Source organism: Zophobas morio, unplaced genomic scaffold (assembly GCF_036711695.1).
Source record: "Zophobas morio isolate AGI-343-1 ecotype UQ-CSIRO unplaced genomic scaffold, CSIRO_AGI_Zmor_V1 ptg000064l, whole genome shotgun sequence".
Classification (NCBI taxonomy): Eukaryota; Metazoa; Arthropoda; class Insecta; order Coleoptera; family Tenebrionidae; genus Zophobas; species Zophobas morio.
In genome coordinates, this window is record NW_026972169.1 from 110,540 (window position 1) to 124,366 (window position 13,827).

The window sequence follows — 13,827 nt, forward strand, 5'->3', positions numbered from 1 at the left end:
AGTTGTTACATAATTTCAAAAAAATGTTTAGGACATTTATATTTTAAAAAATGTGCGAAATTAAATTTAATTAAGCTTCACGAGAAATATGTATACTAGTATTGCTCCTGTCTTAGGACACAAGATTGATCACCAATCTGAAAGTTATATAGTAGCATTTATTTGTTTAATGGTAGCTATTATTAACACCCCGAAAATAACGAATGTCAGCCTGTTATGTATTGTTTTAACGATGCTGTTATTACAAACCCGAATTGCAGGTTGGTTATTTACAAAGATCGACAGCGTCATTTGAGCCTACGACCTCTTTTTATAAGAACTTTAACCATTTAGCCTCTGACCATGAGCTCTATTTCTATTGTAGACAAGCAGAGATTTGGTCTTCTGTAAAACTGACTTTAAGTCACCGGTGAATTATGTGGCAGAAAGACGTTGTCCTTGTACTGCATCTAGTTTGCTTAAAATTTATTTAATCACCATCGCTGTACGATTTTAGGTTAAAACTTCCCAGCTGTTTATGATAAATAATATAATGCTTCCAACTTTAAAGAACGACTTGCTACCGAACCCTTTTTCTACCTTTTAGCAGTACGGAGGGAATCCAAGTATAATTTTTGGAATGATAAAAGAATTCCTGATTAATAGCTTAAATTAATCTAACTTGTAGTGCCTATTCATTATTTCATTAAAAGTCCTTGGCGTTGCTATGTCGCGTGCTTTTGGGGTAAAGGCTTGAGTTATTCGGACGGTGCCAATATTTTCAAATATAAAAAGTTTAGTTTAGCACAAGTCATTGCCATCTCTGATGCGTTTTTCCCACTAATGATTTTATCCTCAACGTTCGTTTTACATGTCCATTATGCTAAAAGTAAGGTCGGCATATAGGGAATGTTCATCGCAGGAGTCAAGTCTCTGTTTCTGAAGCAGTTACTTCTACTTAACTTCTCTACCTGCGTTGACTATCGTAGGACGTCTGTAAGGTACGTACAAGGCTCCGTTATTGTCCTGCCTATGAACAGATTCATCTCAAGAAAAACGACACATTCGGCAGGAAAAACTTCGCTGCTGTATAGGATTATAAGCGAAGTTTGATTAAAATTTTGTAACAGAGTCGAGATGAGTCGAAACCCACAAGGCAACTTAATTTAGCTCGTTTATAAAGATAATGTAATATTTAAACAGTATATGCAGGGTATAATTTGGGTAGACTGCAGCCGTCATGTTAGATTCGCACCTTAATTAGGCTTTGCTTGGAATACTTTACTTTGAACTTTAGAATTTTTTAACCTAATAAACAAAAAAATATAAATCAGAACGCTAGTGCTGTATTGTTAAATTAGTCCTTGCACCAGAGATTTTTAAAATTTTGTAGATTCCTAGGTAGCAACACTCCCCTTGTTGATTCCAAGAAAGATATTTGGCGGTTATTATGGTAATTAGTCGCCTTGGCGGTTTCACGTGGACTACGTAACAGCGAAGATTAACGCGATGTGAAGAGCAATTGTAATTACTTTGCGGTTAGCTAACCTTTTTGAGCAACAAGCGTTAACGATAAAAATTAAATATTCATTACGGCGACTAATCCATATTGTTTACCTAAATTTAAAGACCGTATAAATTAACAGAGGGTAAAATTAGTTCAAATTGCACATTAAATTTAAAATTTTTATTTGTAACCAAAAACTTTTTAAGTAGCTGATATAATTTGAATATTATAAACACCACAACGTTTACTGTTACAGCATCCACGGTAATTAGGTCGAGATTGGTGAGGAACTACGTGCTAGTGTTAGACTGACCTAACGCGTCCTCTAGTTTGAGTATTATGAAAACGACGCAGGTCTTGTGAATGTTTTATTAAAATATCTAAAATTATTGCTTAAAGTAAATCTAGAACTCATGTTTAGTAACTAATATTTAAATGGTTAAAAAAAATTGGTCAGGTATTAAACTTCATTTCCTTTTTATTAATAGACCTTTTTTTGCTTAAGCTACTATATGTATTACAAAAAACTGTTTATAGTCCTCCCATGCTTATATTATATAAAATTATTTATATCATATTTAAGATAAATTAGAAAAAGAATATATCATATATATATTAATATAATACAAATTGTTCAGCAATTAGAAAAAACAGAACCTATCAAATATATCTACAGGGTCTAATCCTAACTTATGGCATCACTTTAATAACAGTAAATAAGGGGTTAATTAGCATCTCAGGACCCGAAAGTAAGGGGCCCGCCTGGTCTGTATCCTATCAGATTCATAAGGTAAATAAATAATAAATATAGTAGGAATAAAAAAATAGGAGACGCGCATCCGCCCAAAAGCACTATTTCGTCCAATCTAAATTATACAGCCAGCAGCGTGACTGGTACTGCGGCGGATGGCCACGCCTAAATAATCTGGATAGGCGACAACTTTTGATAGGAGCTCGAAGTATTCGACCGAGCGACAAGAAAAGCAAATTAAAAAATTGCAACAAATATTGACCAACAGGGGCTGTCTAGAGGGGAGCAGGGAATGAATGATTCAGACTTGACTTTCAATTTTTATGTCGACGCTGGTAATGGATGGCCATGACACTCCATCATATTGCGGCCCTTCTAATGACGCCCTCTTGACATTTACTAAAAAGTCATTACAGAAAATTATATCAAGTAAAGAATACAAATATTCTGTTTCTACAGAAATAAAAGCGTCCTGCGACAATTTTATAAAGAATTTAGAATCCACTGATTGTAGGTATGTTTTTCCGGACAGTAGTCACTTTTTCTGAGCAAGTACCTTTTTTTTTGCATTTAAAGCCTATCTCACGGTCTTACTTTACCTTACCTATAAAAAAAGGGCCAGTCAATATGATTTTAAAATATTTCAACTCCTTTGTCACTGTAAAATTCCAAGTGTAATGGTGGAGGCCTTGGATTGCCTTCAAGTGTTTACGTTATTCTATTTACACCTTGCAAAACAAATTATTTTTATCTTATAGAAAATTTTTGCCTGGAACTCTTCTTTAATTCCTACTGAAGACGTCGTTTACACCATTTGCGACTGCTGGCTCGAAGAGCGGACTGAGCCCTTGTCGCTACAAGTTGTAAAGGTTTTTTGCTATAAACCTTTTTCTATAATAATATTTATTTCTCTTTGCCTTACTATCTTCATTTTGAAAGGCCTTATTGACAGCCGTTACTTGTGCTCAAAGCCAACTTACTTCTGGCTCTGTGCTAAGGGCTTTTCAAACTTGCTTTGATATTTTCGTGGCCTCTAAAAGTGCCAGCGTTCAAACAGCAGCGAAGGCAACTTTAACCCAAATTCTCAGCTCCCTTTTAGACAAAGTGAAAATAGAGGTGATCTTTTTTCTCTCTTAATTGTCCTCTGCACTTACTTGCTACTGTTTCATGATTGTTAAGAAAAGGATAAGCTGGTGGAGTCTAAGATTCCCACGTCCTCCGAACTTAAGGATCTGAACGCCGATGCCGGGGAGATACCAGAGGAGGCGGGAGCCAGTAGCCCATCACCGGCGCCGTCTGGTAGTTCTGGATTCAGTATACTGGCTTGCCTTTCGCAGTGGGAGCAAGGTTGTGCACCTGCTTCCGCATTGTTACTGATCTGAAAGTTTGCCGCCTTCCAGAGCTTCAATGTCGCGGTCCCGTAGATCAGACCACCCTTAATGCATTGCTTGTTTTTCGTCTGCTTTGTCTCCTCTCGTTCAACCACGTTCAAGACGCGCAGTGGACCGGTTCAGAGGCGAAGATGCAGCAACCACACGGCAAAGTCGCATACAGCTTCTTAAAGTCAAGCAGCCCCTCATTCTTTTTCATTCCTTTCTAGATTTTGTCTCTCGAACTGCTATTGGTAGCGTTGGGACACTGCACGCCAGCATTGAGCATCTTTCCGCCTTTTGTCGACTCGATTAAAAAACACCTATGCATTTCCCTTTTGAGAAACGGCACTTCTCAAAATACTTTCATATTCAAGCTGTCCCTCTCCATTTTCATGCTACTTCTTGGCAACTTTAGGCGATTTTTAAAGCCTCAGGTTCACTGCGCACAGTCACTACTTTTATTCTTCACTTGCAACTTATAACAGTTCTTTTAAGATCGAGATCATTTTCAAAAATGTTTTTCTTTTAATTCTTGAGTCGCCCACATCGTCCTTCCGCCACAAATGGCTCATCCTACAAGCCTTGTAAGTTGACCTTTTCTTATATTTTAACTCTGCACGGACCTTTTTGATGACTATAGAGCGAGTATTTGCGGCGATCCACAAATGATCGTCGATCTACACGTAAACTACGATTGCGACTTGTCCATGGACAACATCTTCATCAGACTTGTTGGCGATTTGGGAAAACTAGCGCAGGGGCGTCAGTCTTCTGAACTGGGCGCGACTCCCCGCGAAGAGAAAGATTTAAAATTTACGGGTTTTTATAACTCGAGATTAACTGGGCTATCTCGTTTGTAACAAAATCTAAAAGGCTTGGCGTGTCTTAAAGCCATTTTGGGATCGATGAGCGAATGGATAAGACTGTGTGAGGAAAAATACAGCGAATCTACCGCTGTTACTTCAGTAAGTGAGACAGCGCCTGCTGTTACGCCTTGTACGCTCAAAAAGCACGACGACCACGAACACTTCACTGTAGACGACTTGGAAAGCATGGAGACGAGGAGAAAGACAAAAGAGGTGCTTGTTTACTGCGGATGAGGGCTTTTCCTCACACCTTTTCCCTTCTGCAGCTCATCGAACGGTGTATCAGAGAGTTCAATAGCAGCCCGAAGGAGGGCCTCAGACTTATGCAGAACAAAGGTCTCTTGGGAGAGGACGCTTGTAGTGTGGCGCGCTTTCTACTTGGAGAGGACCGTCTTGACAAAGCGATGATTGGAGAGTTATTGGGAGACCACGAGGACTACTGCCGAGAAATCATGCTGGCTTTTGTCGATTCGCTAGATTTCTCCGGCATGGATTTTTTGCCGGCGTTGAGGTGTGTTGGCCTCGTAACGGTTTCTGAGCGTTTTCTTAACTTGCTTTTCAGACATTTCCTTGGAAATTTTCGACTTCCTGGAGAAGCTCAGAAAATAGACCGATTGATGGAGAAGTTTGCTGCTCGTTATTATGAGAACAATCGCGATGTGTTTGCGCACGCGGACACTGCCTATGTTTTGGCCTTTTCTGTCATCATACTGGCCACCGACTTGCATAACAAGAATGTCAAGAGAAAAATGACTAAAGGTTTCTTGTCCTTCACGCTCTTTCTCACGACTTCCCCACGTGCACGTCCACTGTAGATGAGTTCGTTAGAAACAACCGGGGCATCAACGACCAGAAAGATCTGCCGCGAGACTTTCTCGAGAACATCTACGACAGTATCGCTGCGGAGGGAATTCGCACAAAAGGTGGCCGCTTCTTGGACACACGCATTACCTATTCGGCCAGTGGTACTGCCTTCGCACCTGTGGTTGCATACCGACACTTTATTATATTTACGGTGTTAGAACTGACCAATGAGAAGACCCGGAATCTTCTTTATCGAAAACAGATGGAGCGCGCTCTGGAGGCTCTTAGTGACACTTTGCTGGAACGGTCTCAGGCTCCCTCCGAGTTTATCACAGCCACTCGCGTGGAACACGTCAAAGTCATGTTTTCTGCGTACTTAAAGAAGCCACCACTTTGATATGCTCCTTCTAAAATTGGTTTCTATCAGCACGTGGGCGGTATTTCTAGCATCAATCAGCATAGCCCTGAGCACTACTGCGCATAAGAACACTTGGAAGCTATGCCTGGGAAGCTTTAAAAGCGCCATTCACATTGGTTGTTTTTTTGGAATGGAACTTGAGCGGGGTGCCTGCGTGTCGTCTCTTGCCAAGTTTACCACTCTACTGTCTTCTGATACTCCCCTAATGGAAGAAAAGCAGGTCGTCATCACTACTGTAAAGGCGTTGCTATGCACTTCACACGGCGTTCTCCTTTTTTAGTTTGCGTGTCTGATTACTCTCTTGTCTGTGGCGCATAGAGAGGCCAACTTCTTGGAGTCCTCGTGGTACGATATCCTTTGGTGCATCTCCCGTCTTGAGTGCGCGCAGCCCGGTCTTTTCAAGAGTCACGATTCCGTATGTGTAGGCGCCTCTGTCATCCGGCTTTCTCCACGCTTACCCTTTTTCCTTAGAGGGAAAAGTTACTTAGGGTCGGCCGCAGTGCGAGTAACTCTCAAATGACCCGCAAGCACAGCGGTAAGTCGGTAAACTTACTTTTCTCTCACGCCAGTGGAAAGGAAGAAGGTGAGTTGTTTTGGCTTCTAGTTTTGTTGTATCTACTTGTGACGCTCATTTAAAGATTTAAACGAGCTTCATTGGCAGTCAGTTATTCAGCCCATTCAATTCTCAGTAGAACGAATATTCTCGAATTCTTTAAACCTGACGGGAGACGCCATTCTGGAGTTTGTAAGGCAGTGCTGTGCCCTCTCTGCGGAGGAGCTGCAGGTTCGTTCTGATAGTCGTCTGTCCGCCTCTTGGCACCATGCCTTCGCATACTCTTAGAGCTCGTGCCCGCCTCGGATGTACATGCTGCAGAAGATTGTTGAGGTCTCTCACTACAATATGGATCGCATTCGCCTGGAGTGGTCCCGAATCTGGACTGTGTTGGGGAGCCACTTCAACAAGGCACTCCACCTCTCCACTTCTGTGACCCTTTTGCAGTCCTTCCTTTCACAGACACCAAATTGCACAGGCTGGCTGCATGCTGGACCAAACCATCGCCCTGTTTGCCGTGGATTCTCTGCGGCAATTATCCATGAAGTTCCTTGAGAGGGGAGAGTTCGCACACTTCCATTTCCAAAAGGACTTTCTCCGGCCCTTTGAGTATATCATGGCCAATAACGAGGAGGAAAAAATACGGGACATGATTATCTGTTGCATGTCCCACTTCGTTCAATTACAGGCACGCTCTCTTATACGCGACCAACTGACGCTGTACTTAGCCAAGTACTCAGCAGGCTAACAACTTAAAGTCTGGCTGGAAGAACATCTTTTGCGTCCTCTCATTGGCTGCATGGGAACGCAACCACGATGCACGTGCCTTATTTGTTACTCCGTTAGGGATATAGGCGACCTTACAATTTCCAATAGCTTGTTTCTGCGGCTTTCGACATATTTCGCCATGTGCATCAGCACCATTTAGCGGCCATCTGTAAGTCATCCGCCGTAGAATACCTAAACTGTCTTCTTGAGTTCTGCGTAGCCCCTGGCCTTGATAAAATAAGCATGGAGACGGTAAAGCATCGGCCTAGCTTTTTTTCTTATGGGCCTTCTGTCGCCTAACCGGTATTGTCCAAAGATGCCCATGATTCAAGCGTACGCTTTAGAGGTGCATCAGAAGAGCAAGGATAACAGAATCTCGTAATCAACTTTACTATACAATAACTACTAAATTAACTTTGAAGTTGTCTCGGGCAGTCCGTGGATCGACGGGTGGTTGCCACTCATGCTAACTCTCCACAGAATAGTAATGCGCTGCTCTATTGACCTTCGAACAAGGTCACTTCCTTTTCCTTTTACTTTGAAGATCTGCTGAGTCGAGAATTTTAGGGCGTTGAATATAACCTTCGAGCTGCTGCGCGCTTATGGCGACTGCTTTACTCAGCAAAACTGGGTAGACCTCTTCCACGTTTTTTTCCGCCTCTTTGACGACCAGAGATTACCGGCCGCTTTTGACGAGGTCTGCATTGTCTCAAGGATTGCATAAGAAAATCCCTGCAGCTATAATTTGCCTCTGAATCATAGAAAAAAGTTTGGGTGGAGACGACATGCACCGTTGCGTTGTTTCCAATGATGGAAACCATAACTCAACACTTCGCCATTCTCGCACCCCCAGTACTAGGAAGTTTCCTGGAGCGTTTGCAGTGGTGCCTCGAAAAGGGTAAAAGGCCTGTTCGCCATCATCATCTACTCTTACTGGTCGCTAAGGGAGTGGACTCTTGGCCACTTCCGCCGTTCAGTGTCTGTCTATGCTAGTCCTCAGAAACTGCGGGGCCCTACAACCTGCAATGTGGGAACTTATCGTGAGGCGCATAATATCGATGTTCGAGACCACAATGCCACACGAACTTATGAACTTCCGACCTCCGGAAGGTGTCCTAGTCACATTCATACAGCGGCGCTTTTCCTGAACTAATTCACTGGCAGCCACAGCAGAAGGGGCCGGCCACACGCTATCGGAGTGCGCTCTTGTTAAGTGTGTTGTCCAGCTTGAGCTCCTCCATGCTGTTGAAGATATCTTGCTTCCGCAGCGATTCGACCTACCCACGAACGAAGCTCCTTCCCGTTCCGAGTGCCCGTCGGTACTGTTGTCTTCATGCTGGATAGGCTGCAAAACTTTTTAAGGGTTCCTTTATATAGAGGGGCAGCGCCTACGAATATTTGTCTACTGAGTATGTAACTGCACTGTTACAAATTCTGCTGAAATCGCACAACTTTGCTGAATCTTTCAACGCAAACCTACAACAGCGCCAGCTTCTATTGAAAGCAGGTGATCTGTTTATGTAAAAACCCTTTGTTGCATAGAAAAGCTAATTCATATGCCGAGATAAGGATGTCTAAAGAAGCTTCCGCATCTCCTGAAGCAGGAAAAATTGTCCCAGCGGGTGTACATCGCGGTTCTACTTAGAATATACGAGGATCACTCTCGCCAGGACGTCTGGGGCTCTGCTGAAGAACAGCTCATAAGGTGACTCTTCCCGCAATTCGTTAGGAGTTTTCGATACAAAGGAGCTACTACTTTCATAATAGCATCGCTGTTGACGCCATAAACACGTGTATAGAAGAACAGAGCACTTCTAACGAACGCGCACGAAGTACCAGTACAGGAAATCTTATTCTTCTTTTGAGGGGACTTCTACGCTCCCCCAGTGAAAAGGTTTATATTGCGTTACTGGGAAGCTTGCGGTCACTGATGTATTTCTTAGTTCCGAACACACATAGCTCGCTACTACAGACCTTTAGTCTCTCTCTTGTGCTTGGAAATTAAGAATTCAACACTGCGGTGCGCGTTGGGCGAAATTTTTCTTCGTATAACTCGAGAATATATTTGCACTGGCGGTGCGCCATTCTAAATTGGGCTTACACTTAAACTAAGTTGTTTAGTCTAAGCAAACTTTAGAAATTCCTACTTACCCCCTTTTTATTCCGAAATTATTTTACTTTTAGTAAAGTAACCAAAAGCTTTTATTTCAAGTTGAGTATTTTGCAACGGTAGCTGTCGAGAGTTGTGTAGTCCTTGCTGTCCAAAAGAGAGTATGCGTCCACAAAGTGTATAAAATGAGCAAAGATAGTATTTAAATGGGCCACCAGTTTTAGAGCAGCGACTTCCTCAAAGTGGTTGAGATAGACATGGGTAAAGGCAGTAAATAGCAAGCGGTATATTTTCTTGCATATTGCAATAAAGTCTTTTGGAAAGGGATTGCCTAATAAAAGCAGTCTGTTAAGAATGGCAAATACTAGCCGTAATATGAACCTAGCCACCGTGTTTGGTGGGGAAAAGTGTCTCATTGTTCAACTGCTCGGTTATAAAAGAGTCCATATAATCAAAGTATTGCGGAGCAGATAACCTTTTTAGTTTTTTCCCTTTTCCGTCCAACCAAAAATATTCTATCCTTACGAAAGAAGTAAAAGTAAACAAAAGCTTATACCATAAAAGTAAGTTTTTGAGGTAACCTTGGACCGGCTGGCACACTTGGGCACCTTTGCTCGGTACAGCTTCCTGAAAGCGCAGCAATGATCAAGTTGATGTGGTTAAAAAAAGGTCTAGCTAATTTTTTTTGGCAGTTTGTTATTTAAAAAAACTCTTATAATAATGTTAGTATAACCATATATTGTGACAAGCCAGAAAAGAAGAGATTTAAAAGTTTTTAACTAAAAAAGTATGTATAATTTAATATATTTATAACTGTTGGTGGCGAGCCATTCATGCTGAGTTACCCCGTAAGGCGGCTTAACTAATTCTGACCAAACGATCCCTTGTTTGATAAATGTTGAAAAATATGGCTCCTCCATCCAAGGCTGGGGGGCTACTTCTTGTGATTTCTTTTTTCCTAGGCTTAAAAAAACTGTTATATAAAAAATAACTAAATGTAGTAAAATTACCGAAAAAGCATTTTCGTTAAGACAATAAATTTTTAATTAAACGTTTGTAGGTGCCTCTATATAAAGAAAGTAACGTTTTATAGCATTAGTTAGTAGCAATCAAAACACCGAATACATCAAGAAAATTTTTACTAGTTTTTATCTCAATGTTTTCTGTGCAATTCGGTAGTTTCTATACAACAGTGCTGAGTTAATAATTTATTTTGTCCCACTGTGCAGTCTGAGAGGTGGGAGGGGCTGCCGCGGTTATAGGACTTCTACTTCCCCTCCGTCTCCTCTTTTACTTTAAGTGTAATTTAAAAGTCTCATTAGATGATTTACAAGTATTACAACTTAAAATTTGTTATTATCGATGTTAAGTTTGTAAAGCGGACTTAAATGTTTTGTTTAGAGCGAAGCTTAGGGTGACTTGGTACAAATTAATTTAAAAAAACTTTTAAGATTCCCAGAAGATAGCATAAAGCCTGAACTGTATTGCCTTCCCCAGTACTAAACATAGATGACTGAAACACCTTTCTATGCTAGATTATAACATTAAATGCTGACAATAATGGTAAACAGAATAGTAATTGTATTAATTAGTGACAGTACTAGTAATATATAATTGAATATATTTTTATTAATGATACAGTAATGGTGAGATAACAATAAAGCAGCAAATAATAGCAATTATAACTCAATAACAATGTTATAATAATAATTAGTAGTGTAGTATTATTAAAAATCTTTCATATTTTATCTATAAAGTTAGTGAGAGTTTACTCACTTTCGACCTACTTTGCAAAATAGTGTTCTGTAGAGTCTGTCTTGGTAAATTAAGCAGTTTGAGTTATTATACTCGTACCGGCTGTATCGTGCCCCAGTGCAATATAAAAAAATTAATAGCAAAGCGCTAAATTAATTTTGCAGTCTCCTTGAGTATTGGCAAAGATTTATTCAACAAGAACATTGCAAAACCGGGGCTAACTAAAGCGATATATACTTAAGAAAGCAAATCAGTTTTTAAGACTTAGTGTTTCGCTGTTATTAAAAAGTATGTAACACCCTTTTACCCCTTTTACTAACTAATTAAAAAATTTGACTCCAGGTAGGCTAGATAGCAGTTTAAGTTACTGCATTTGATACAAAATTATTGGAAGTACCGCCTACTTTAGATTTTCGCAAAGCTTTACCTAATAATAACTACATGATATAATTGTGTTAGTTAATAATAACTATAGGGTGCTTAACCTTTGTTTAATAGCAGAACTTAATAAAAATAGAACATAATTTATTTACAAAGTTAATGTAAGACGGTCATTGTTTAGACTAAAGCGCTTAATGTTTTTACCAACTTAAACTGTGACGGTAAGGTTATTCCTATAATGGCACTACCATAAGTACTGGCTGTAAAAAGAGTCAAACTCTATATTTTTCTTAGTGGGGAAAATATACTTTTATTCTACAACAAGCTTCGTTTGTATGAGTTGTGTTCAGGTTAATTATGACAGTAATGTTTGCTGCCTGAACCTATAACTTACCGGCAATATATATTTCGTATCAGCTAAGACAAAGCATGCTATTACACCTCATGACGGGTGCGCCGTGGTTCGAAATGGCGCCTTAATCAAGATCTTTAAGTTGAGCGTCTTGGCTATCGTTTTATAAAGCAATTACAGAAGAGCTCAGTTACAAAACCACAAGATGACCCATGCTATCGACATCGGCGCAACCGTCTTTGAATTTTTTGTGATTTCTCTTTGTTGTATTATTAATAGGGGTTAAAAGTGAAGGTTAATGATTGTATATATGAAATTGCTTAGATACAGGCTTTAAACTAATTTGTTTGCTATTATCCAGTTAAAAACTCGTAAGCGCTCTGTTTTTTGACCCGATCAGGCACTAAAAATTACCTTTTATAAATTATTAATGAAAAGGTATTGGTTTGGATAAGGTGCTACATGACTCCAAGGGAAAAAGCTTTCAGCTCTATACAGTCAGTCACCAATAGTACTTATAGTGTGCACAATAAACACTGTGTATATTGCTTATATTAATAAAACTTTTTATTTAAGGAGCAGAGCTAAATTGGTTTGCTTCCAGAGCGCTGGGTTCCACAGAGCCCATAAATATCATCCTGTTCTAACCTACAAAATGGTTTTACCTTCTATTAACTACGCTGAGCAACTTTATGCTACCCTAAGACTCTTTTTAGGCAAACAAAATGACTAACGAATGCAAAACAAAAACTTAAAATCATGCTGGGGAGCAATAGTTACAAATCAGGTTATTAAAATTCTCACTTTTAAGGAAGCAGAGAAGATAATTACTTGTTCCTGCCATCAATTTGATTTAGCACATACATCCTTCCTTCCTCCCCGCTCACAAACTTTTACTTTAAAATAAAAAGGGCATTATTATAAATATTTCCGACAATTATAAATTGCTATACATATGTATATTCATGCAAATAGTGAATTAATTTAATGAAAGCCGTTTTATTGACAGAATTACGTAGTGTTTGAGAGATAAAAACATAACATGTTAAATTATTATTGTTTATAAAAAAAAAACGAGTTAAGCTAAAATAAAGTTTTAAGAACTTTTGTTAACATAGAGCGATATTTAATTATAGTATGCTAAGCTTTAAATCAAAGGAAAAAAATGTAGAGTTAAGAACAAAAATTTAAAGACTTTCAACGTGATAATCGGTAACAAACAAAAAGTAAATGAATTTCTTTATTAACTTATTTGCTCAGCAAACCACATTTCTCTAGTCAACGACCTCCTTTCCTTCGTTGTAATTAGTTAATTAAAATCTCACTTGCATATACCTGAATTCCTAATTTACTGTTATAGCTTTACATAAAACTCCTCCCAGCCGTCTTATTCATTACAGTCTCCCCTGAAGTTTTAGTAATTTCTCTTTAGACTTCAAACGAATTACACTATGAGCGCCGGAAAAATTTAATTACGAAAGATTAAAAAAAACAAAAACGTTTTCTTAAACTTGGTAGGTGGGCGGTGAAAAAGCATGACTAGCAAGAATTATATAATATTTTTTCAGATCTTGAATGATTGGTCTTCCCCCGTAGTTTCTCTTAAGACATGTACCAAGACAAAAAAAATAAATTTATGCAACTAGAAAAAATTATATTCTAATTTTTCTAATTATCATATAATGTAACTCCGACGGTTATATAATTACATTAAAAAGTTATAGTAAAAGATAAAATTCCGCTTAAATTAAATATAAAAAGCCATAACTCCTAAATGTTACAAGCTTTCCTTCTAGATAAGTATCTGCTTAATAATAATTTACTTTCTTTTATTATAAACCAAACAATTGTTACTAAATTAGCAAAAATGAAGGGCCTTTAACAGACTTTTCATAGCAAGACTTAAATGTTTTCCTACAAATTAACTCTTTAAAATTATATAAGTTTCATAATAAGATCAATTCTAGCGGTGATGACTAACACAACTATAAAAAAAAACGCTTCAACCAAAAATCTATAAATTTCAAACAGAGAATTATGGGCACAACCAGACATTTAAATTCGATAAAAGAACTCAATCTTAATCTTTAGTAAAAATTAAAATAGTTTTTAATTAAAAACTTAAAAAAGTTAATTATACTTAATACAAAATTTAAAACAACGTAAAAAAAGTTTAATTAATTCAAAAATAAAATAATATAAGTTGCAAG

The 13,827-nt window shown here is 38.8% G+C and overlaps 1 protein-coding gene across 2 annotated transcripts; it reads left to right on the forward strand.

Moving 5' to 3' along the window:
* The first annotated feature begins 2,624 nt into the window (after nucleotides 1-2,624).
* Nucleotides 2,625-9,183, forward strand: LOC135143583 (brefeldin A-inhibited guanine nucleotide-exchange protein 2-like). Of its 2 annotated transcripts, XM_064075475.1 has the most exons (33): nucleotides 2,625-2,751; nucleotides 2,854-2,941; nucleotides 2,996-3,106; nucleotides 3,177-3,353; nucleotides 3,422-3,584; nucleotides 3,638-3,780; nucleotides 3,838-4,044; nucleotides 4,106-4,194; nucleotides 4,251-4,429; nucleotides 4,484-4,689; nucleotides 4,743-4,987; nucleotides 5,039-5,235; nucleotides 5,292-5,441; nucleotides 5,499-5,652; nucleotides 5,708-5,918; nucleotides 5,979-6,113; nucleotides 6,170-6,281; nucleotides 6,337-6,482; nucleotides 6,540-6,662; nucleotides 6,730-6,939; nucleotides 6,995-7,069; nucleotides 7,128-7,188; nucleotides 7,240-7,271; nucleotides 7,336-7,397; nucleotides 7,455-7,535; nucleotides 7,587-7,716; nucleotides 7,782-7,917; nucleotides 7,965-8,129; nucleotides 8,184-8,338; nucleotides 8,397-8,526; nucleotides 8,589-8,724; nucleotides 8,787-8,913; nucleotides 8,963-9,183. In XM_064075475.1, the coding sequence occupies exons 2-33, from the start codon at nucleotides 2,915-2,917 to the stop codon at nucleotides 9,107-9,109; spliced, it is 4,422 nt and encodes a 1,473-aa protein (XP_063931545.1). In that variant the 5' UTR covers nucleotides 2,625-2,751; nucleotides 2,854-2,914; the 3' UTR covers nucleotides 9,110-9,183. The 2 variants fall into 2 exon arrangements, with proteins under 2 accessions (XP_063931545.1, XP_063931544.1); XM_064075474.1 differs by having other exon boundaries at nucleotides 7,128-7,271.
* Nucleotides 9,184-13,827: the final 4,644 nt, after the last annotated feature.